This window comes from Thunnus maccoyii, chromosome 23 (genome assembly GCF_910596095.1).
Source record: "Thunnus maccoyii chromosome 23, fThuMac1.1, whole genome shotgun sequence".
NCBI lineage: Eukaryota > Metazoa > Chordata > Actinopteri > Scombriformes > Scombridae > Thunnus > Thunnus maccoyii.
The window spans coordinates 19,860,079-19,882,440 of NC_056555.1; the positions used below are offsets into that span (position 1 = coordinate 19,860,079).

At 38.9% G+C, this 22,362-nt stretch overlaps 1 protein-coding gene across 2 annotated transcripts in view; it reads left to right on the top strand.

Annotated features, from left to right (window-relative positions):
• The window catches only part of creb3l2 (cAMP responsive element binding protein 3-like 2), a 39,711-nt gene that overhangs the window by 13,033 nt on the left and 4,316 nt on the right, over positions 1-22,362 (top strand). Inside the window, exons 2-9 of one of the 2 annotated variants that reach the window (XM_042402544.1) lie at positions 15,486-15,732; positions 17,151-17,362; positions 17,478-17,556; positions 17,854-18,056; positions 18,524-18,670; positions 19,097-19,155; positions 19,563-19,631; positions 22,139-22,238. In XM_042402544.1, the coding sequence (XP_042258478.1) occupies positions 15,486-15,732; positions 17,151-17,362; positions 17,478-17,556; positions 17,854-18,056; positions 18,524-18,670; positions 19,097-19,155; positions 19,563-19,631; positions 22,139-22,238 (1,116 nt within the window). The remainder of the gene's footprint in view (positions 1-15,485; positions 15,733-17,150; positions 17,363-17,477; positions 17,557-17,853; positions 18,057-18,523; positions 18,671-19,096; positions 19,156-19,562; positions 19,632-22,138; positions 22,239-22,362) is intronic. The other variant, XM_042402545.1, reaches the window with a different exon arrangement.

Below are 22,362 nucleotides of genomic sequence, written 5' to 3' on the forward strand. Positions count from 1 at the left end.
TAGTCTTCTTTGATCGTAAAATGAATATTTGTGGGATTTGGACACAAGAAGAGATTTTAAAACGTAACTTTGGACTCTTGGAACTTGTGGTGGGCGTTTTCCACTTTATTGATCAAACGATTAATTGAAAAATAATTGGTAGATTAATTGATAATGAAAATAATTGTTAGTTGCAGCCCAAATTATAAGTCTTCACCTCATATTAAAATCTTTTCTTTTTTTATGTGTTCGTCTGTTTTCCACCCACTTTAGTCATTTCTAATCCCATCTGTGCCCCACTTGACTCATCATTTGTTAGACTTCGGAAAATGTAAACTCCTTCTTGTATACACATGGAGTCTCCAGCTGCTTCTTTTCCCTTGACATTGAGGAATTCCCATATCCTGTCCTTTTCTTTTTACCACAGATATATTCAACGTTGATAAATTTTAGAGCTCCAGCAGCTGGTGATAACACAGGCTGTTACTCCAAGTAACCAGATAAGTTGGGTTGATTGAGGCTGAATGTGAGAACTTGAGCCGTCTCTGGCCCGTATGTAGCAGCCAGATGTTGCAGGGATTTTAGGGTGCAAACATGGGCCAGTTCGGGATGAGAATCAGCTCCGCTTAGCAACACACAGCACAGCTTTGAGCCAATCTCAACCGTTGGAATTGGAGTTGAAAGTATAGTTTGTGATATATTATTCATGACAAGTCTGGCTGTGATCATTTCGCCAGACAAGAACGTCAATATTGCTTGATTCTGCAAAACTCTTGCAACTAAAACACTTGATCAAAGTTCGGGAAAGATCATCACGTTAGTTGCAAGTCTGTGATGGAACGTGAACTGCAGTCTTCCGCCTTCATACCCTTATTTCCACTTCGATCCATAAGGGTGGCTCTACTTCCTGTGGTGACACTGGACATAAATCTTGAGGTATCACTCGTCCAACATGGATGAAACTCCTGTGTCTACTGGGCCAGACGTGCATGATGTGGCCAACCACTGGCTGCCGAGCTTCATTGGCTGCTCGGGATACTGTATCGTTGTTTAGGTTGGATCGCAAACATCACTGTTGGCGTTATTTACTGCAGGCTAAACTCTGACATCATCGAGTAGTGACAGGACCGTATCGGTGATTGATGGTGTTGATGTTGAATCTATCACAAGCAAACTGAAATGTGAGAATACTGTGTTAGTAAAACAGACGAGGGAAATCTGATGTCTGGGCTATTTTCTGTATCAGCGAGCCGGTAACAGTGAGTAACGACAGCTTCCAGGAGCAGCCAGGTGTTGAAGATACAAAAACATTGCCTCAAGTAGCAGCTTTAAAATGTCATATAAATATCAAATGACATATCAGTAATGGTGTCGACCTACAAAACTACATCAGCTGCACTTGTCTCTTTGGATTCCTCTAAAAGGCCAACCATCTATCACACCTTCCTCTTGCATGAACCTTTTCATTTGGAGAGAAATGAAGCAAACCCATTCACCCGTGCCAAGTTCAACGTGTGTGTGTGTGTGTGTGTCTTGACATTCAAGCGTGCTTGTACTTGGCAAGCATCAGTCTCAGAAAGCTGCGCTTTAACAGAGGAATTAAGATCAGCGGCGCGCCCAAACAAGTTTCCTGGAGTGTTTGCCTTTTCCGAAGATTAAAAAGCTCACTGGAGGTGCCCAGCCAGAGAGGCACTGACCCAGATTTTACCAGCGTCTAGCAGGAGGTGGAGGGAGGACTCGTTAGCTGAAACTGAGATCTAAGTCTTAGCAGACAAATGATTTTGGGGATAATCCTACAACAAACAGCCAGACAAACACAATAAAACACAAATGAGCAGACTGATAAACGAGCTTAGCTTCCAATAAATCTCCAAATCTTCTCACTTTCAGACGGAACTGCCCTGAAGTGATTTACAGACACTCGAATTGAAGTGATTTAAACGCGAGAGAGTTCAGAGGAAAAGAAGAAGAGGACTTTATGTTGGAAGCAGAAAATCTTAGAAATACAAAAGGAGAGTTGGCAAAACTGGAGATGGGTGAGGGAGTTCAGTAGTTGAGAAACAGCTGGCTCTCTATGTGTGTGTGTGTGTGTGTGTGTGTGTGCGTGTAGAGTGGTACTCGATCACTGGTCAGTGTTACGGTGGATTGATGGAAAAAGTTATGCACGCGTGTGTTTTGACCCAGTTTCTAACGAGCGTACACAGATGATTAGAGACATGAAGACAAGCTGTGTTTAACACAGAGTCTCCGCATCTGGCAGCTGTGTTTGAGACGAGGAAGTGGAGTCTTTACGGATAGATGGTAACCAGAATTAATTAAATTACTGATATTATGGATTCCTCGACCGAGGACCAACCAGAAACCTAACCAACCAATCAGATCAGAGCCCAGAAGTCCAACATCTGTAACGATAAAATCTAAATGCTTCAAAATGGCAGTAATAGTTTGATTGAATTTGTACAACACTGTAATCTTTAGCTTCTTTACTGATAGAATTATAAGCTCAATGATTGGACATTTCTTGCAGAAATGCACCTTTTACCATGACTTTTTTTTTTAGTCAAAGAACCAGATATTTCCCAACGCATTTGTTAACCTTTTGTACTGATGATTTAACCGGGAGCGTTTCATGCCGAAGTGTGAGTCACGTAACACTGTCTGAAAGAAAAATGTATCGTAGTTTGACTTCTGGATCCACTTCACAACTCTATTAAACATGAGAAGCTAGCAGCACAAGTAATGAGTTATGATGTATTGATGTATAAAAAAGGTTATAATCACAACCATTTATTGTTATCAAGGTACATGTAACACTTAACTACTATTAAATGAATCTATTTAAGGGAAATAAGGGGAAATAATAAAAAATGCAAACACATCCCTGAATAATGGACCTACAATGATCTTTATTTAATAATATCAACCAGCAAGCTGTTATATTGTTGTCGCCTCTATGAGTGTAACTCTGCTGAAGTCATTGAGTAACATCTGGAGGGTCAGTGTGTTTGTGTGTGTGGGGGAAGAGAGTGGGGGTTGTACTCCACGATTGGTCAATATGACAGAGCAAGACTGGAAAGTATGTGTTACCGTCTGTGTGTGTGTTGGAGGTAGAATTTGGAACTTTTGGGAAGCTTTGGGAGACAGCGGGGAGGGAGATTTTTACATAAAGGGGGACCCCGAGGGAGACAAAGAGACGTTTTTTCCATTTGTCATCTTGTGGGTCTGGTTGTCTTTTTTCCTCTATATCTTTCTGTTCACCCGCCTCCATATTACTAATTCACACACACACACGTGCACACACATACACATGTGCACTCACATATCATAGCAGCTCTCAGATAACGACTGACTCATAGTTTTGAACTTTGACTCGGGATGTTTTCCGTTCTCAATATGTCTCCTATTATAAAAACATTTTCCTGTCGTGCCTGAGCATAAATTCTCACATTTAGGCCTTTTTCTCTTCAAACATGAAACATTAAAGAGAGCGGAAAGAGATTTAGGGCTGCAGTGTTAAACAGGAAGTGGACATTTATGTTTGGAAACAGGGTTTTGTAATCTATCTGCTTTGATTTTCTTTCATCCTCCTTTGGTAACACTCAGACTTTGTGTGTTTATGCATGATGATTCCTGTCCTCGCCTGTGGGTGGAGAGTAAACACTAGCGGCCCCGCTGGATGTCACGCCTACTGTTTTCCTCTCTCACATCCTGTTGTTTACATCCGTTAACCATCGCTCCACCCCTGACACAGTTTTTGTTTGAGAAAAGATTTAAAAGATGCTATAATATCAAAGCAGATGCTGATATTTTTGTTCATACAGGAACAAAAATATCAGGTTTAAACGTGACAATTTTAACACCATTCTTAACATCCACCATGGCTAACAAAGTACTGTTGAAGCCCAGTAATCAAACAACTTGCATCCTAGACAGATGTGGCTTCTTTTGGAGAAATTCCCTCCTGAGTAACACCTCCAACCAAAGTATCTGATTAGTCTTTGTGTCCTTTGACCCGTCTCAGAGAAAAGAAGTCTGCCCTGAGGGTTGGGAGGGTGAAGTCTCCACCTTAATGCTCACCAGGAATAGGTTTGGTTAAGTGCTGCAACTAACAATCATTCTCATTATTGATTGATCTGTGGATTATCTCTTAGATAAGTCGATTGATTGTTCCATAAAATGTCAGAAAATAGTGAAAAGTGCTTATCAGAATTTCCCAGAACCCAATGAGATGTTGTCGATTGTTTATTATGGCCAATTAACCCTCCAAAATGCAAAGATCTCTTGAGTGACTAATTTAACCAAATTTCCGTGCCAATACCAAAACAATACCCTTTTCAATGTCTTACTTTGCAAAGTATAAGCATTTTTTTAATAGAAATCCTCTTTTCATGAGACTCAAACATGGAGTTTATACAGCTGTGCCTGAACTTAGTCTAAATAAAATGGAGTCCAAATCCAGATAAACTATTATCTGATCAAAGAATAAGTAAATAAAACCAAAAGGTGCTTAGGTCAGTGCTTCAGATTGTCTTTTGCATTTTGCACAGTACTCACTGTTTTGGGGTTTTGGACTGTTTGTAATTTGAAGAGCTCGTCTTGAGCTTTAAGAAATTTGTCAATGGCACTTTTCACCATTTTATAGCCAAAGGTTCAATTTATTCATCCATCAGATTTTGGAAATTACAATCCTCCTCTCCTAATTAAACTAGGCTGATTACCAAAATGTATCAATAAAAACAACATAAAAATAAACATAAAAACAATATAAAAGTAAAACAGATTAAAATTTACTTCTTTACAAAGATAATTAATCCATTAATCTATGAAAATAATCATTAGTTGCAGCCTTAATCGTTTCAGGTTTTCTTTGGTAGCTGAAAACATGCAGGAGATCCTTTGCTGTTTCTCTTCTTTCCATTATTGTCCAGCTTTTCCTCTGTGAATCATCACATCCTTCATCAGCGGATCCAGATTGTGGGTCAGTGTGTGTGTGTGTGTGTGTGTGTGTGTGTGTTGTAGTCTCATCCTTGTGAGAACCAGTCAGAGTCTCTCTCAGACTGAAGACATTTTTGCGAAGCGAGGTCATTTAGGCCGAGCCTCAGTTCTTCAAGGGAGAGTCAATGTGTGAGATCACACATTATGGAACAAATTATGCCAATAAGACAGATGTGTGTTTGTGTGTCTGCATGTTGGGAGAGAGAAGGGAAACCTAAGCATGTGGCGCTCCATGAACTTTCTTGCTTGTTTATTGCCAGCGACTGTAAGATATTTGTTAGAGAAAAAACATGTTGTCACACTAAAGCTGCGTTCTGTAAGCACTCCAACACAATCCAGACATGTAGCCTTAGCACTGGGCTGGCTTTCCCCCAGATAAGACCCAGATAGCAGAAACCCTCCAAGGCTTGTGATTTGTCTTGTTTTCCTGACACAAGCAATATCAGTGCCACAGCTAAGACAGCGTACCAGCCTCAAGCCTCAATGCTGTTACGGCGGGTGATAAGTGCCTCCACAGTGATATAATGTCCTGTTAACTATCGTTGTTATCTCATGCACGGTTTTGGCTCCGCTAAGGCCTGGCTAACATCTCACGGTCTCAGCTTTCGTTGTTTTAAAAAGATTTTTATTGGCGTCTCACAGCACAACGTTTGTTGGGTTTATCGTTCCTATCTTAGTTATCACTGAATGTACATTAACAGTTTTTATCCACACTAGCAGCTATCAGTGGCGTGGGATGACTTTTCCACTAGATGGGGCTACGGTCCAGGTAGCTCTGCTTATTTTGGCCGTGACCATGCACCGCACAATGTAGCAGCGAGCCAGCTGCTGGTGGCTAGCAGCTAGGCTAATGGCCACTTAGCAATTGCTTTCACTTTACAGTTGTGACCACAGTACCACAATGTTTTGCCTGCCTTCAGGGGGTAAATGTTATCTAATAAGGAAGCAGCAATTGGGCTGATAATCGCACAATAAAATGTTCCACCCCAGATCCAATTGGCTTGTGGTGTCAACCAATCAGGGGCCACCAGGAAAAGCCGAAAAATATTACACACATACCGCCGTCGTCATGGATGTATAAAGAGAACTGGATAATGGAAGCGTGCCGGGCTTTGAAGCAAATTTGACATACTGGCCAAACCGTGTAATTACAAAGTCACGTGATGCACACTAGTCCATAAAGCCTTTTCCCACAGACTTAATTTGTGAAAGAGACATCTGTAAATCAGTGGATACATTTTTTTGAGCGTCACAACCCCGCTAAATGACTCGTTTCACTATCAGAATCGGATCCATTCAGTCCAATCACATTTCAAAAGTCTAGAAGAGCTGCATGATTGAATCGTTTTATCCCCATTCAAGCTAGCCAGAGGGCTAAGTCGGAAGTTAGCTGTCTCAGCAGGTGGAAGTCTCTAGTGAGCGTGCTCCATGGGCACATGCTGCCCATATATAACATTATACATGCTGGAAAAATACAAGAATTTAGAGGCTATTATCTTTTTCTTTTGCGCCACCATGTGGTAACCGTTTCCACATGTCCGGCAATGCAGAGAGAATTAATCAGTTTCAGCTGTAGTTTGCATTTAATACCAACATAGCATGCTAATATGCTAAGCTTAAGCATGCTGTGCTAACATGCTAATGTTAGCAATCATCAATACACGTATGAAAAACTGAGCCACGTCTGACAATGTAGAGCTGAGCCTGACAAGCTGAGTCTGAGATGTCCTAAAATGGCCACCATACAGAAGATAAACCCTTTTAAATGACACCTTTGTCCTACGAGTGTAGAAAATCTAAAAAGTTTGTCATAATTTTTCCATCAAACAAGTTTTTTTTTTTTTTTTGGTCTGTAATGAGCATCACAGCGTCTTGGAGTTGCTAGCATGGCAACAAACAATTGCCAGTAGGAAAAAAGACAAAATCCTTGTAATTTTTTGAACCATTTTGGTGTTAAAAAGATTTTAATAATAGGTCAAAATAAAGGCTAAAACGTTGTTGTTATTAGCTGTCTACACTGAAATCCTACGCTCAAATCCTGTCATTTCTGTGCGGTTGAATTCATTGACAAGTTATCAAAGATATTATTTAGAGCCATTGAATGAAGGAATCCCTGCCGCTGCTGTTGCTACTGCTGCTGTGCAGATCAAGTTTCTACACATGTACTTCAGCTAAGTGTTGAAACAGCTTGCACACATTGTTAGCATTCCAGCGGGTACTTGCTGTACCTTGGCTTACAGCTGCAGCACTGCCGGCTTCAGTCATGAATGCTAACAATGCTAAAACACCGTCACTACAGCAACTGAGGTTCAAATATGCAAATATTGTGCTTTTTTATTATCTCAGAGTGTTTTAGGAATTTGACCAGAGGGCCAGAAAGCGGGGAAATATCTAAAAAAAAAAAAAAAGTAGAGAAACAGGATTTCAGGAGAATTTAAGACCAGCTGGGAAACTGAGAAGAATGAAAACTATTCTGTCGTTCAAGATGCAAATGAGGAAAGCACTGAACCACCAACTAGGATAACAAGTTTTAAAATTAAAAATGAAACTCCCCGATATTATAATACAAAGTTCAAGAAGATGCTGAATGTTTTTTTCATGGAGATACTTTGGGGACTGTCACACTTTCAGCCTCATATTCAAAAACCTGTGAGACGCCTGAAACTGAAACTGGATTTGTGTTTTAGAAACTTGTTTCTTTTTCTCTGCTTTTTGTTTCCACTACGTTAATGTCTGTAAACATCTGTGAGCATGTATTATATGTAGATTCATCTTCCCAGCGCCTCCATTTGTGTGACATTTTATATCGTGCACAAATATTTGGACTAAATCTGATTCTGATACAAGTGTTTTCTGATAAGACACCCTCTGTAGAGAGTTTACCTAGCATAAATAATTGGTTTATTAATAGTTAATAAATCTTTTACTGATGCTTTATTGATCTATTATAAATTAATAACAAAGATGTTTGGGTTTCCAGGTTATGGCTGCATATATAGTTGCTTTGTCTTGTTAATTCATGAGGAAGTTTCCTCCAGTGGAGAGTTTGACCTTTGACCTTCTGGAAAACTGCTGCAGAGCATCTTGACTAAAGTTTGCTTATTAACAATTTATTAAAATGTTCAACTGCAGATTTAGATTATTGAAAGAAACAATTATTAATGACTTATTGGCTTTTATAATAGCAGATGACTCACTAACTTTTGCCACCGGCCAACTTGAGACTTTTTATTATGACTTATTAAAATAAATAACTACAGAATTGATGTTTATTAGTCTTTATTAATGACTTAATAACTTCAGACTTGTCGGCTTATTAGAAAGTGAGAAACCTTTTTTTCAATGACTTGACCATTAATGACTCAACAGTCACCAAAAATTTTCACCCAGCTACACAAAAGTTATTATTTTAAAAGCTTATAACTAATATGTTAAGTATAGTAAATAATGTATTAACCATTAATTTATTATATTTTATTATAAAAATATACATAATATTATATTTTAACCATTAACAAAGCCAGTTGCAGCTTATAAACCTTTTATAAAAGGTGACTTATTAGAAAATTGTACTCAAAGTTTAAATAATTAAAGATTTTTTTCACTTTTCTCTCAGTAATTGATTGCAGAGAGCAGACGGAGATCTTTCAGCACTGGTTTGTGTAACTGGTTTCGATATCTCTTTACCTTTAATACTGGTTATCAGGTTATGATGGCACACGTGTCGGTAATCAGTGTTTGTTTTAAACCTAGAACCTGGATCCAAAGTTAAGTAATGAGTCATTCAATTTATCTTGACATTAATTTGTGTGTGTTTTAGTGTGTGTGTGTTTTAGTGTATGTATGTTTGTGTGTGTGTGTGTGTGTGTGTTTGCCCTTTTTATTGGTGTGTTTGCAGGCTTTGTGTAGTGAAGCTGTGTCATCAGCAAAAGTACACAGAGATGAGTCAAGGGCAAAGGTACACACACACATACACACATGCACTACTAGACACACTCAGTGGAAACACAGTGGAGGGAGATGACCCTGTGTGGCTTTGTGTGTGTGTGTGTGTGTGTGTGTGTGTGTGTGTGTGTGTGTGTGTGTGTGTGTGTGTGTGTGTGTGTCTTAGGTATTTTGAGGCATTTTTTACGGTTTACTCTCACACATCTGGTTTTTGCCTCTCAGGGGGAGGAAGGTGTTACATCATCAAACTTTCCGCTTCCTGTCTTACCTCTGAAACTTAAACCTCTGGTCATTAAGGGTTAAAAACAGACACACATGCAGAACAATTACAGACCAGGAAAGACATTCCTTCCTCTCCCCTTCGCTCTCAGACCGCTAATTTAGCCGATAAATAGTGACCGACACAGCTGTCCGGGTTTTATTATCACTTATCACTTGCCTCTCTCTACCTCGTAGCTTCTCAGGATTTCACCAGCTTGTCTGGGAGACAAGACAACTGGTTTGTTACTTTCCAGCTGATGAGAACATGGACACAAATTGTTCTGCTTAGAGCTGCAATTAATGATTATTTTCTTTATTGATTCATCTGCCAGTTATTTTCTTCATTAAAGGATTAATCGCTTTGTCTATAAAATGTCAGAAATGAGTGAAATGTGATGGTTATAATTTCCCAGAGTCAAAGACGACATCTTCAAATGTCTTAATTTGTCTGAAAGATATTCAGTTTAAGACAAATCCTCCCATTTGAGAAGGTGAAACTGTCAAACATTTAGCATTTCTGCGTAGAAAATTACTAAAACAATTATTCAATTATCAAGATAGTTGTATAAAAGTAAAAATTGTAAAATAGTATCAAAGTAGTTTTTCTGTTTCAACGTCAACTAATTGAATTATCGACTAATTATTGCAGCTCAACTTTTGCTGCTTCATGTGAACACTTAAGCACTTTAGCAAATAGCATGATTGAGGTTTTTTAGTACGGGGGTGTATTTGCGTTCCTAAATATTTGAAATGTTTTGACGTCTAAATGAAACCTGATTTTTGAAGCTAGCACAAAAGAATACTTTTTAAATATCTTTATTCGCTGAGCATCTTCAAAAACTTTTTTAATTCAGCAAGTTACGCCAAATATTTCAACTTCATCAGTGTTTAAACTGTTCAAAAATGTTCCCTAAACAAAGTACAATGTAAAATAACTATTTTGATTTAAATCAGGCAATGTGTGATTAAAGAGTAACTAAAGGTGAAAAAGAACTGACTTAATATTATTTTTTTATTAAATAGTTTTAGATATTTTGGTGTTACAGACACTATTTGATTGATGTTCAGTCCTCAGCCCTCGTTCCTATCAGATATTCTTCTTTTCATATTTCAATTGATCAACTTAAAAACAAGATTTTAAAATTATGCCAGCATTATGGATTTAAAAGATATGTAGAATTTAGTTGCATCTAGCAGAACGGACTTCATAAGTATGTTTTCATTAGTGTTTAATCACCTGAAAATAAGAATCGTTGTGTGTTTGTTAGCTCAGAATGAGCCCTTTACATCTACGTAGGGAGCGGGTCCTCTTCCATGTTGCACCGCCATGTTTACAGTAGCTACAGTAGCCCAGAACGGACAAACCAAACACTGGCTCTAGAGAGGACCTTAAGGTTTCTCCTACACGCTTGGAAGCGAAGGACACTGGACCTTTAAGAGATGTTTGGGATACAGCACTGAACTTTAAACAAATTGTAATTGTAATGATCTGAATCAATAAACAGTGACACAGATAAAGTTGCAGCTTATCTTGAGATACATTTCTAGTAAAAGAGAAAGTGAAAAACAGTTCAAAATGATCTCCGTCTGGGGTAAATATGTTGTCAACTTGAGGCCACTGTCATGTTCCCTCCCGACAGTGAACTCTGAGGTCTTACTCATGGTGCGATGATGATGATGATGATGATGATGATAAATTATTTTGTTGACTGCAGTTAAGAGCAAAAACATGTCACCCCTCCATATGAACTAAATGTTTGTTTTCCATCTGGACAGGATGTAGTTATACTGTTAGTCAGTGACAACATTTCCCAATAGACTGTTTTTCTTTTTTAACCATAGAAGAACCGTAAACCTTCCAAAGCTCATTTTAGTGCTAAAATTGCTCCTGAATCATTTTTTCTTTACCCATAATGTACAGAATGATGTCTCAAACTTTAGCTAATCATTTTCTTTGACACATAACTCTGCCACTGATTGTTCGACACAGTTTTCCGACCTTGTTTGGAATTTGCCCTTCGGTGTTTTTAGCTGATGATTAAGGTCATACATATTAAAAAGTATAGCTAAGCTTATAAAAAAAAGGATATTTCTGCTTGCTTGACTCACGATTTCTGTGCACAACACTGATGTTTTACCAGAAACGTCGAGGGATAATCACTCTTCCATCTACAGCCTTCATTGTGGCCTCAATTAAAAGATTATGATCTGCACTTTCAGCGTTGTTCTCTGCCTCTCGGTAATGTTATTCATAAAAATATGAGAATAGCCTCTTTGTTATCACCACTTCTCCCTCAGAATAGTTACTGACCTACAGATTCTCGCCCTAGTTCCAGTTTAACTCCCACTTTTCCCATTAAGGCTTGAACCTCTTGAGGTTCTGGCTCCCAGCTGGAGGGAGTCAAGTTACAGTCGGCCCTAAATAACACCTCTCTGTTGGGCTGCAAAGACAAAGAGGTTACTGTTGTGTGTGTGTGATGAGTTACACCCGACTCAGTGACTGATCCTGCAGCCCGATCCACTGCCCTACATCGCTTTTTTTTTTTTTTCACACACAACCACAACCACACACTGTGACTGCAGAAATGACAGGGAGCATATAAAGCCTCGCTATGTGTCTTTGGTGCGGTTCTGTTTTCATGCAGGCGTAGTTGGACCGCTCCCATTTCCTGTAGACTTAAACAAGACCGGGATTTATTTCTTCATTTGGTCGGAGTTGATCATTTATTTCTCATGTTTTCACGTTTTAAGAGGATTTTAAAGGAGGATTTTTTTTTTTTAGGGCTTTTCCTGGTGTTTTGTAAAGCAGGAAGTAAAGAGAGAAAAGGTTGAAAATCCTAGAAGAAGAAGATTTGAACCCACAGAATCACTTGTGTGGTTTAGATTTCTAAGGATGGGTTTCGCACTATAATTACGCCTCCTTTAAAAACTACACCCTGCATTTTCTGTTCACATCACATCTTTTTGAGCTGAAACCAAACCTGAATCTCTGATCAACAACAACAACAACAAAAAAATCCTTATAATAATTCTTACAGGAACCAGCAAATACTACGTTAACAGTTAAGGTTAACATATACAAACAACCACATGCTCAGCAAATTCATAGAAGCTAGATACAGGATAAGACTGCAAAAAGTAAAGAAAATCTACAGTATTTAAGGTAAATTTCACTGTCAAACACTGACTCAACATGTATAATAAGATAAATGCTAGTTAAATTATCCAATTTGTTTGAAAATACCATAAATAGTCAAACCTCTGTCTGGCTAATCCCATTATATAAGATAAACAGGACACATATATAACAGTCTGAGCTCTACGTTGCAATACAAGAACCATGTAGCTGTCGAGTTCATGTTTAAGACCCTATTACAGGATTCTTGTTGTAAAATGAGTCAGTTGGAAACATTAGAAAGTCAGCAGGAGGCAACGTTTTGATCAATTCATAACGTTTGCTTCATTTGCTGAGTTTCTACAGCTGATAAACTCACAGAGACAGTTGTCATTTCTCAGCTAGAAATGAGAAGCTTTTGTCTTCATCTGTCTGAATCAGTTTAGCTATTTAATTATTAAATCCCCTGGAAAGGCAAATCCACGATTGGCTATTAATCATTTAATTTGGGATCTGCCAAATGAGCTGTTTTTGAGCCAGGTTTTCTAATGAATGTTATGAATGTTTATTTTCATTCAGATTTTTGTGGAAGCTTAACGAGACACTCAACTTTGATATCATAAATGCATTTTTATGATTTCAAGCCACGTTTCCAGAGGCTTTAGGAGAAAATGATTAAGAATCTCTGTTATCATTGTAAACTGTGTTGTGTGCTGTGCAAGACTGTAAAACTTGAATATTTTTGAATCTGCCAACTGTGCAAGTAAAGATAAACTCTATATCTTTATATAAAAATAAAGATATATGTCCTTAATTTTGCTTCTGATGAGATATTTTCAAACCATTTTTCTTCAAACTTTGAATAAACTTTTCATGGAGTTATTTTTGTAGATATGCAGCAAATATATATAAATATAAGATTTTTGCAAAAGCAGACATTATAATTACTATCATCATCATCATCATCATCATCACAGCGAAACCCGTCACTGTCAGTGTGTTATAAGACGTGAAGCAGCAACATCAACAACAATAAGATTAGTCTCAGTAACCACGGAGATGTGGTTGCCAGGAGACATTTGAGAGGGGAAGTAAAAGGTTATAAACTACCGTAAATGTTTTCCCACAGTGCAATGGGTCACACACACACACACACACCATCCTATACACTCATATCGTGGCTTGTTTATGTCACGGTGACACACACTGATGGTGAGTTGGAAATGGACCCACTGTTAGATAAATGTGTAAATATTTGTCTTCCCCCCCTCCTGAATAGATTCACGGTATGCTGTCGGTGTTTGCATTACACACACGCACACACACACACACACACACACACAGTCAGGCCTGAATCCGGGCCATATAGGGCAGCAGACAGTGGCAGGAGTGTGCAGTGAAGAGGTCATTTCACTTTATGTGTGTGTGTGTGTCTGAGAGAGAGAGAGAGAAAATGCGAGAAGTAAAGTCCCAGCCTCCCTCTCTCTCTCTCTCCTTCTCTCTCTTCCTCTCTTACCCTGTAATTGAAGCCACATGCTTGGCGTTCGGCCTTCCACCCTCCTCCTGTTTCCTCCATCTTGATTTCACTCTCGCTTTTCCATCCATCCTTCCATCCATCCGCACATCATCTGTCATCCATCTTCTGTCTGAAGTTACATAACTAAAAATTTTGGCTGTAGATTGTTTCTTTTCTTTTCTTAAGCCACAGCTTTATATGTTTGGTTTAAATTGTTTATTTCAGTCTCATTGGCTGAGACCAAACTGTCCCGAAATGTTTAATATTGCCATTGGACTAGTTCTGCTTATTCTGCCCGGTAACAGAAGTTACATCAGACATTTTTTTGGAGCACTGAGTTGAGTTCAAGTCAGGACAGAACTGGAAACACACAAGTCTTCATTTTGCAGTTTTTTATGTGGATGTCGCACATTTGTAACATTAAATTAATCTTTATCGATCTATGTGGGGAAAAATACGCCACTGTTGTCCAAACAAGACAAAAGCATATAATTATAAAGTTAAGGCTAGGGTTTAAGTTTATTATTTACTGTTTTCATGTGTACTTGCTCATATTCTTATGACTTTATACTGTGTATATGTTAAGTTTTTCATTGTATAGAAATGAACTGGTGGCATTTTAAGATATATAACATATGAACTAATAAATGAGGAGGAGTTTTGTGCAAAAACTAACAGTCCAAGTCCATAATGAGGCACAGAAATGAATCAAAATCTGTACTTACCAAAAATCTATAATATAATATAGTGATTTGCTTTAGGGCTGCATTATTTTCATTATCATTTAATCTGTCGATTATTTAGATAGTTGTTTAAATGTCATAAATGGTGGAAAATGTTGATTATTATTTCCCAAAGCCCAAGATGCATTTTCTTGATTTCCTTGATACCAGCATTCATTCATAGAAATTACACATTTTTGTTTTTGATGCATAATATGAGGGTGTAATGAGTGTTTGGACACTAATTACAGGTTTTATCCACAAATTTCATGTTTGAAAATGTTCAAAGAAATACAGAAATCCAGCTGCGAGTAACTGACAAAACACAGGAGAAATTATGTCAGTATGTTATCAACACATCTCCAGCCGGAATTTGCTTTGGCTTCCTTTTGTTTATGTCAGTCATAACACCTGAGCGCAGAGGAGGAGGATGCATACACTGATGGGAGAGAAAGATAAGAGAGCAGGATAGATGGAGGGCAGGAATGCAGCAACAGGAATGTCGTGAAGGAGGACGAGGGATGAAGGGGAGTGGGGGGGGGAGGGAATGAAAGAAGGGATTAAGTGTAACGGGGAGGAGAAAGGCTTGTCTGTTAACTTCTTCGTGTGTTTTGTAAATGTGTCACCGCACTGAGAATCACACACACACACACACACACACAGGGAAACACTGATTAGTGGGTGAGATTTTTTCAGCCCAGTTTGTCTTCAGTTAAAGACAGTTTTACAAGATCGGCTCCTTGCTTTTTCCCCCCGGGGGAGAGCTGAGGGGACACATTCAAGGAAAGGTGCCAATCAAAAAAAAAAACAGATAGTAATTACTGAGAGACTCCTCACAATGTGGTTTTATATAATTACCTGTCTCCTTTTGAATGTGTCTGATGGCTTCAAATTGATATTTTGTGCTTTTGTCTGAATGATATTTACAGCGTTTTCTTTCTCTTTTGTGCAGCACTTCTCCGAGCTTCTGGACGACCTCTCCCAGGATGCTTTGCTCGGCCAGCTGCTCAGCGACCCCTTCCTGTCTGGAGTGAGAGGCGGCGTGGAGGAAGCCATGGAGGGGGAGGACGGAGGCGACCTGTCCCCGTCTTCCCCTCTGCCACCGCACATCACCGCCGAGCACAGCTACTCGCTGTGTGGCGACAGCCGACCACAGTCGCCCCTGTCGCACCTGACCGGAGAGCAAGGCAGCGAAGCAGGTGAGATGCAGATTATCACCTGAGAGTGTGCATAAGTATTCTTTTGAAAGATGAACCCAATCTTCTTTTTACACATGAAAAGTTGACTTTATAAGCAATAAAAAACTTGGAGTTCATGGTGATGTCATCAAATGTTTTGTTTTATCTCATCAACAGATCATCAAAATTTAAAGATATTCAGTTTATGATCATGAATGACACAGAAAAGTTTGAAATTCTCACATTCAAGAAGCTGAAACTCCTAAGTTATCAACAACATATTAACATTTATAACTACAGACCTGACTGGCTATTGTAGTGAAAGGGCCCTTTCTCATATATGACCTAATGACATTTGTGATCACATTAATAAAATTTACAACTGACTTACAACCCCGAAGTTTTTTTTGTTAGTGGATTATTACTGATCGTTAAAGTATAGTTAAATTACTTATTAACCATTAGCTCCAGATTTAAAATGATAAAGAGTCAATAAAGTTCACCACAAAGTCTTACTGATAAGTGGGTTGGACCAAAAGTTCAATAAACAGGGAGGAGAGCTGATAAAGTAAATCTAACCAGATGAGGTTCTTTATAAGGAAATATCATAAATAAATACAGTAAGTACTTCAGTATTTGTACAGTACTAATAGTACAGCTACAGTCTTGGTTCATTGTCTCATTCAATAACTCAGAATTGCAGAAATCTTGGTGCCATTTTTGATCAAAACCTCAGTTTAGACAAACGTATTAAATCAATGTTTCAATCCTGCTTTCATCATCTCAGAAACATTTCAAGGATTAGACGTTTCCTTTCTACCAAAACTGTTCACGCCTTCATATCCAGTCGACTGTAATTCTCTGCTCTCCCTCCTCCGGCTCATCTGCTGCCAGGATTTTAACTCAGACTAAGAAACATCATCACATTTCACTGATCCTGGCTTCCCTTCACAGGCTACCTGTTGCTTTCAGAATTGATTTCAAGACATTATTGATGACTTACAAAACCCAGAGAGGCCCCGCCCCAATTTATCTATCAGATCTCTTATTGCCCTATGTCCCTTCCTGCTCCCTGTAGATCCTCGAATGCATCGTTGTTGTTCCAAGGTCCAGACTGATACACAAAGGTGATAGAGCCTTTGCAGTCAGGGCTGCTAGACTTTGGAACGACCTGCCTGAGGAGATCAGGGCTGCCAACTGTGTCATCTTAACCTCTTTGTGCTTTAAATGTGTTCTGTTTTTATTGTAAAGCACTTTGTAACTGTGTTTTTAAAGGTGCTATATATAAATAAAGTGTATTATTATTATTATTATTATTACAGGTTCATTCTCAGTCTAAATCTTATAGAGAAGAAATATTTGTTGGTTTAAAAAAAACAGGCTATTTAAAATCTGTCAAAACAAGACACCAACAAGAGTCCGTGTTTCCTTCTCCGCAGCAGAGTCCGACGGGGATTCAGCCGAGTGGCCCATGGAGCAGGACGAGGCCATCGACAGCCTCCTGTGTGAGACTCCTTCACTCCTCCCCACCCTCTCCCTCTCTCTGGCCTCCAGTGAGGGGTCCCAAGCACCCGAGGGCCCTGCTGTGGCCCCCGCAGCCGCCCCAGCTCAGACTACAGTCAGCAGTCACAACCAGGGTAAAGGCGTCAAGGTGAGAGCTCAGGAAATACAGATGAAAACTAGCCAAACTTACATTTTTAATCATTTTTTCGCTGCTTTTAAACTTTCTTTTTATATATGCATCTGTCCTGTCTGTCTCTTTACAGATAAAAGAGGAGAACATCATCCCTCAGATTAAACTGGAGCCTCATGAAGTGGACCAGTTTCTCAATCTGTCACCCAAAGGTCAGGATTCAAATTTTCCTCTCTTCCTTCTTGTCAGTTATCTGATGTTACAATGACGCCTGCTGGTCAGTTCATGAAAGTTCCTGCTGTGAAAACGTCTCAGACTGCATAACAGCACAAGTAGATGTGATAACTGATTTTTAATGCTAGTATGCAAGAAGTACTTTAAATCAGGATCTTCTAAAAATAACTTTATTCACTTAAAAATATTTTCTTTTACTCCCAGGAATTTAAATTTCTGCCTCTCTTTTGCTGAGACAAAACAACATAGCTAACCGATCAAGCATCACGTTTCAGGTCTGGAGTCTCTGCAGATGCCTCCCACTCCTCCCAGTTCCCACGGTAGTGACTCGGAGGGCAGCCAGAGCCCCGTCCACGCCCCGCCCAGCCTGTCCTGCCCCACCTCCCCCACCAGCCCCGCTCCATCCCAGGCCAGCCTGAAGGTGTCTCCTCGCGGTCCTTCCTCCCTGTCCAACTCCCCTCTGCTCACCGCTCCTCATGTGAGTGCAGAACAAAAAACCACAGACACAGAGTTCATCATCTGAAGTAGATTTATTCTACCAATCACACATAATATCTCACACACTGACGGTTGGATTTTCCACAAAAAAATGTGGGAGCAACTCTCTGACCACCTGCGATCTAAGGCTTTGAAATTACTCTTTGATTACTAATCAAATTAAAAATAATAAGTCATGTTACAAAGTTCATATGACAAGAAATTGGGGTAATTTGCTACTGTTTTTGCTCCACAACCCATGACCATTAAACATACAAACTACTATATTTTACACCTTTTTGAGTTTCTTCCAAAGATCTTTTCATTTTTTTTTAACTGTTCATACAAATATTGCAGCCTTTTAATGCACCAAAAACAATCTCAACCAATATTGAGAGCATTTTTATAACTTGGTACTTTTTTTGAGTGTCATAAACACTTTATATTTCTCTTTTTGTGCGTGTGTAGAAACTGCAGGGGTCGGGCCCGCTGATCCTGACCGAGGAGGAGCGTCGCACGCTGGTGGCTGAAGGTTACCCAGTTCCCACCAAACTGCCGCTCACCAAAGCCGAGGAGAAGGCGCTGAAAAAGATCCGCAGGAAGATCAAAAATAAGGTACTGTCACACGAATATATTGAGATTAATATTATTTACTAAAAAAAATCAAGGTCAGTACCACTCAAGTTGTTTATTAGAATCTCCTTACTTGAATACAATTAATCAGATGCACAAATTTTATGTGTAAATGTCTGGAAAAACTTTACACTGTCAATACTCACAATGAAATATGTATCGTATATGAAATTCACCAAATACTCATTAGTTGTAGCAAGTATCCATTATTGAGAAAGTATGAAATACTTAGAAGATTGTAAGTATTGACAGTGTGCAGAATGAGTAAATAAAACTTAAGTGAATATGAACCTCTCAGCTTTTGGCCCAGCAGTAGTTTCAGTCTGAGATATTAGTATTTGTCTCCAAACTCAAACCCACATAAAGCAAACTGATGTGAGTGTCTCTTTTTCTCTCTTTCTCTCTCAGATCTCAGCTCAAGAGAGTCGCAGGAAGAAGAAAGAGTACATGGACGCTCTGGAGAAAAAGTAAGTCCTCTTCCTCATACTGTATGAGAGCGACTGGGATATAAAAATGACCGAATCACTCTGAAGAACAAACAACCACAGTTTGTTTTGTGTCATTTGAATTTACTTCTACATCATTATCTATTTCATTTGACCTATTTCTTTCTCAAATGAAGTAATCTTCTGATTTAAACAGTCTCTTTATGTGAGCTGACATAGATACGATCAAACTGAATGAAAACAGCCGTGGAACAAATATATTAATGTGCTGGAAGAAGTAAATAAATATAAGATGTTCTGAAAAAAAATCTAGAATATGCTGAATAAACAAAAACACAGACAGTGTATAAATCATCCAGTCGTGTTATTTATGTTGTGTGAGAGCAGCTGTTCAGTCACTGACCTGCAGTTCTCCTGTCTGACCACAGGGTGGAGACCTGCTCCAACGAAAACAGCGAACTACGCAGGAAAGTGGAAACTCTGGAGTGCACAAACAAGTAAGAATGTACAGAGAGACATACAGACATACACTAATTTATTATGTGATTGATTTAATATACTGTAAAGTTGCTTAATTACCAGAAAGATTTATTTTAGATCCAATACTCCTCTACAGCACCCTCACTGCACCCAGTTAAAATCTTAGTCTACGGATACCCATCCCTCTTCTCTATCTATGAGGAAACTGTAATCAGACGAGCACACAGAATACTGAAGGACCCATCATATATTTTATACTGGTATGAACTGGTAGACGTTATAGAGCCAGTAAATTCAAAACCAACCGTCTCAAGGTCTCCTTTGTCTCTACCTCCGTAAGACTGCTGAACAAAGAACCAGTGTGACTTTTAATCTATTGATGTTTACTTGTGTATACTAGGATGTACTATACCCAGTGTAATATGCAGTACTGATGGGTAGTGAGAGCAAAACGTGTTTTATTCAGTTGGATGTCTAATTTATGGACTTTTTTTTACCTTTTTTATTGTTTTAACTCTTTTAAATATGATCTGACACTTACACAGGTCATTGTGTTATATTATTTTTTGTACTACGGGTACAATAGTGTATTTTGTCTTGTACATATGGAGATTATACACTTATACTGTATGGACCTCTTATTTTTCTATATGCAACACTTGAGCCCAAGACAACTTATCTCATCTTATCTTATTTTATCTTTATCTCGTCTTATCGTGTCGTGTCTTGTTTTCCCTGCACAGCTGTATCAAACTAGCAATACAGTTATCAAGAAATAGTGCATAAAATTGAATCTACTCTCGTAAAGCTTGTTTTTAAGTAGAAGACGTCCGCAGGCATCACCACTATGTGTCAGTTCTTTGAGATTAATGTTGGGTGCTGGTATTATTTTTGACTATTCCTCTCTTTCTTGGCCACATACTTGACACCCAGTCTTAGGAACAGATTCAACTGACTCTTGAACTGATCAAAGGTTTTTACAGTTTTTGGGGAAAGACAGCAGCAGAGTTCAGAGATTTGACTTTGACGAGGGAGCTTCAGGATTGCTGACAAGTTTGACTCATGTCAGTCACAAATACTCAACAATGGTGACAATCAAAGCACCAGGAAAAAGGGAGGAGGGGGAGGATTCAGATCTAAAAATTTCTCTGCCTTGCAACCTCCAAACCTCCTCCGAGATTCCTCCTTTAAACTCCTGCCTTTATTTCCCTTCCTTTTTTTTTTTTTTTACATTCAGAGGCATGTGTGTTTGTTGTACAGTGTAGCGGAGAGGTGCGAGGATGATGTGTCGGGAAACACTGACTGAATTTTGTTACTTGCAAATAAAGCTGAATCAAAAGCTTCCCGTCGATCTGCTCAGCTGCAATTTAGCATCCATGCATAATCATGAGGCTATTTTAATGTAAAATGCTTGAGCTGCTTCAAAAAGACTGTGTTGTTTGCTCTCGTTATGCATGGATGAACTCTGGGTGTGTTTGTGTGTGTGTTTGTGTGTGTGTGTGTGGTGCACCCAGTGAGTGCAGTGTGTTAAATATAGCTGGCTGGAACACAGCTGTTTTGCACTCTGGTAAAGAGTAGGCTTTATCGTCACTGTCTGAAAGTTAAATGAACCAGTTGCGTGTGTGTGTGTGTGTGTGTGTGTGTGTGTGTGTGTGTGTGTGTGTGTGTGTGTGTGTGTGTGTGTGTCTGTCAGTCATAGGCTACTTTCAGGGTCAAATTCAAGACTTAAGACCAGTTATTTGGGGGCAGCTTTTCCAAATGGGGACAAAAGATGTGTCTCCAATTGGTAAAACATTGATTTTTGGGTCAGTGGTTATGGTTCAGTGTGTGTGTGTGTGTGTGTGTGTGTGTGTTGACGCTGGTGCACCTGGACAATGTGTTTGTGTTGTTTTGAGAGCTCAGCTGCCTTTTATTTAATGAAGCAAGCAGCAGAAAACAGCTTGAGTCAAAGAACTGAGGGATGTTAAAAATAAGACATAAACACTTACAACACAAAAATCAATAAATTAGTCACCATGAGACTTAAGTTGATCACAAATTTACATCAGAATTGATCAATATGTTGCTGGTAGTCTGTGGAAAGACCTTAAACTTTTTTGTTGAACTTTTTCTTATGTTATGATTATATAACGTTGAATTTTAGGCATTTAATTTCTTCCTTCGGCGTTCTGATACACTTCTGATATGAAAGATGATGTCGTTTAATGAGGAAAAATGTCTTCAGGACCTTTACTGACTACTATTACAAGTCCTGCATTAAGTATTCAATAAAAACACAGAAATATTATCAGCTAATTGTGCTCAAATGTCAAAAATATCGCTTTATTGTGAGCAGGTTTATGTTCACATTAAAAAAAAAAATGCACATATAATAGATACATGATTTACACTTGATCCTGTGTTGTCAAATCATTTATGCTTGTTCTGCTCATCTGTCGAGTGTGTCAGCTGTGTATGCGTGTTATGTTAAACGTGTGTGTCTAACCTGTGTGTGTGTGTGTGTGTGTGTGTTGCTCCTCCCCAGGTCTCTGCTGCAGCAGCTGCAGTCCCTGCAGGCGGTGGTGGCAGGAAAAGTCCCCAAATCCTGCAGGGTGGCTGGCACCCAGACATCATCATGCTTAATGGTACCATTGTGTGTGTGTGTGTGTGTGTGTGTGTGTGTGTGTGTGTGTGTGTGTGTGTGATGGAGATTGTGGTGATGAAACATTGATTAAAAATATTGAATTGGTAGCATCTGCTTACAACATT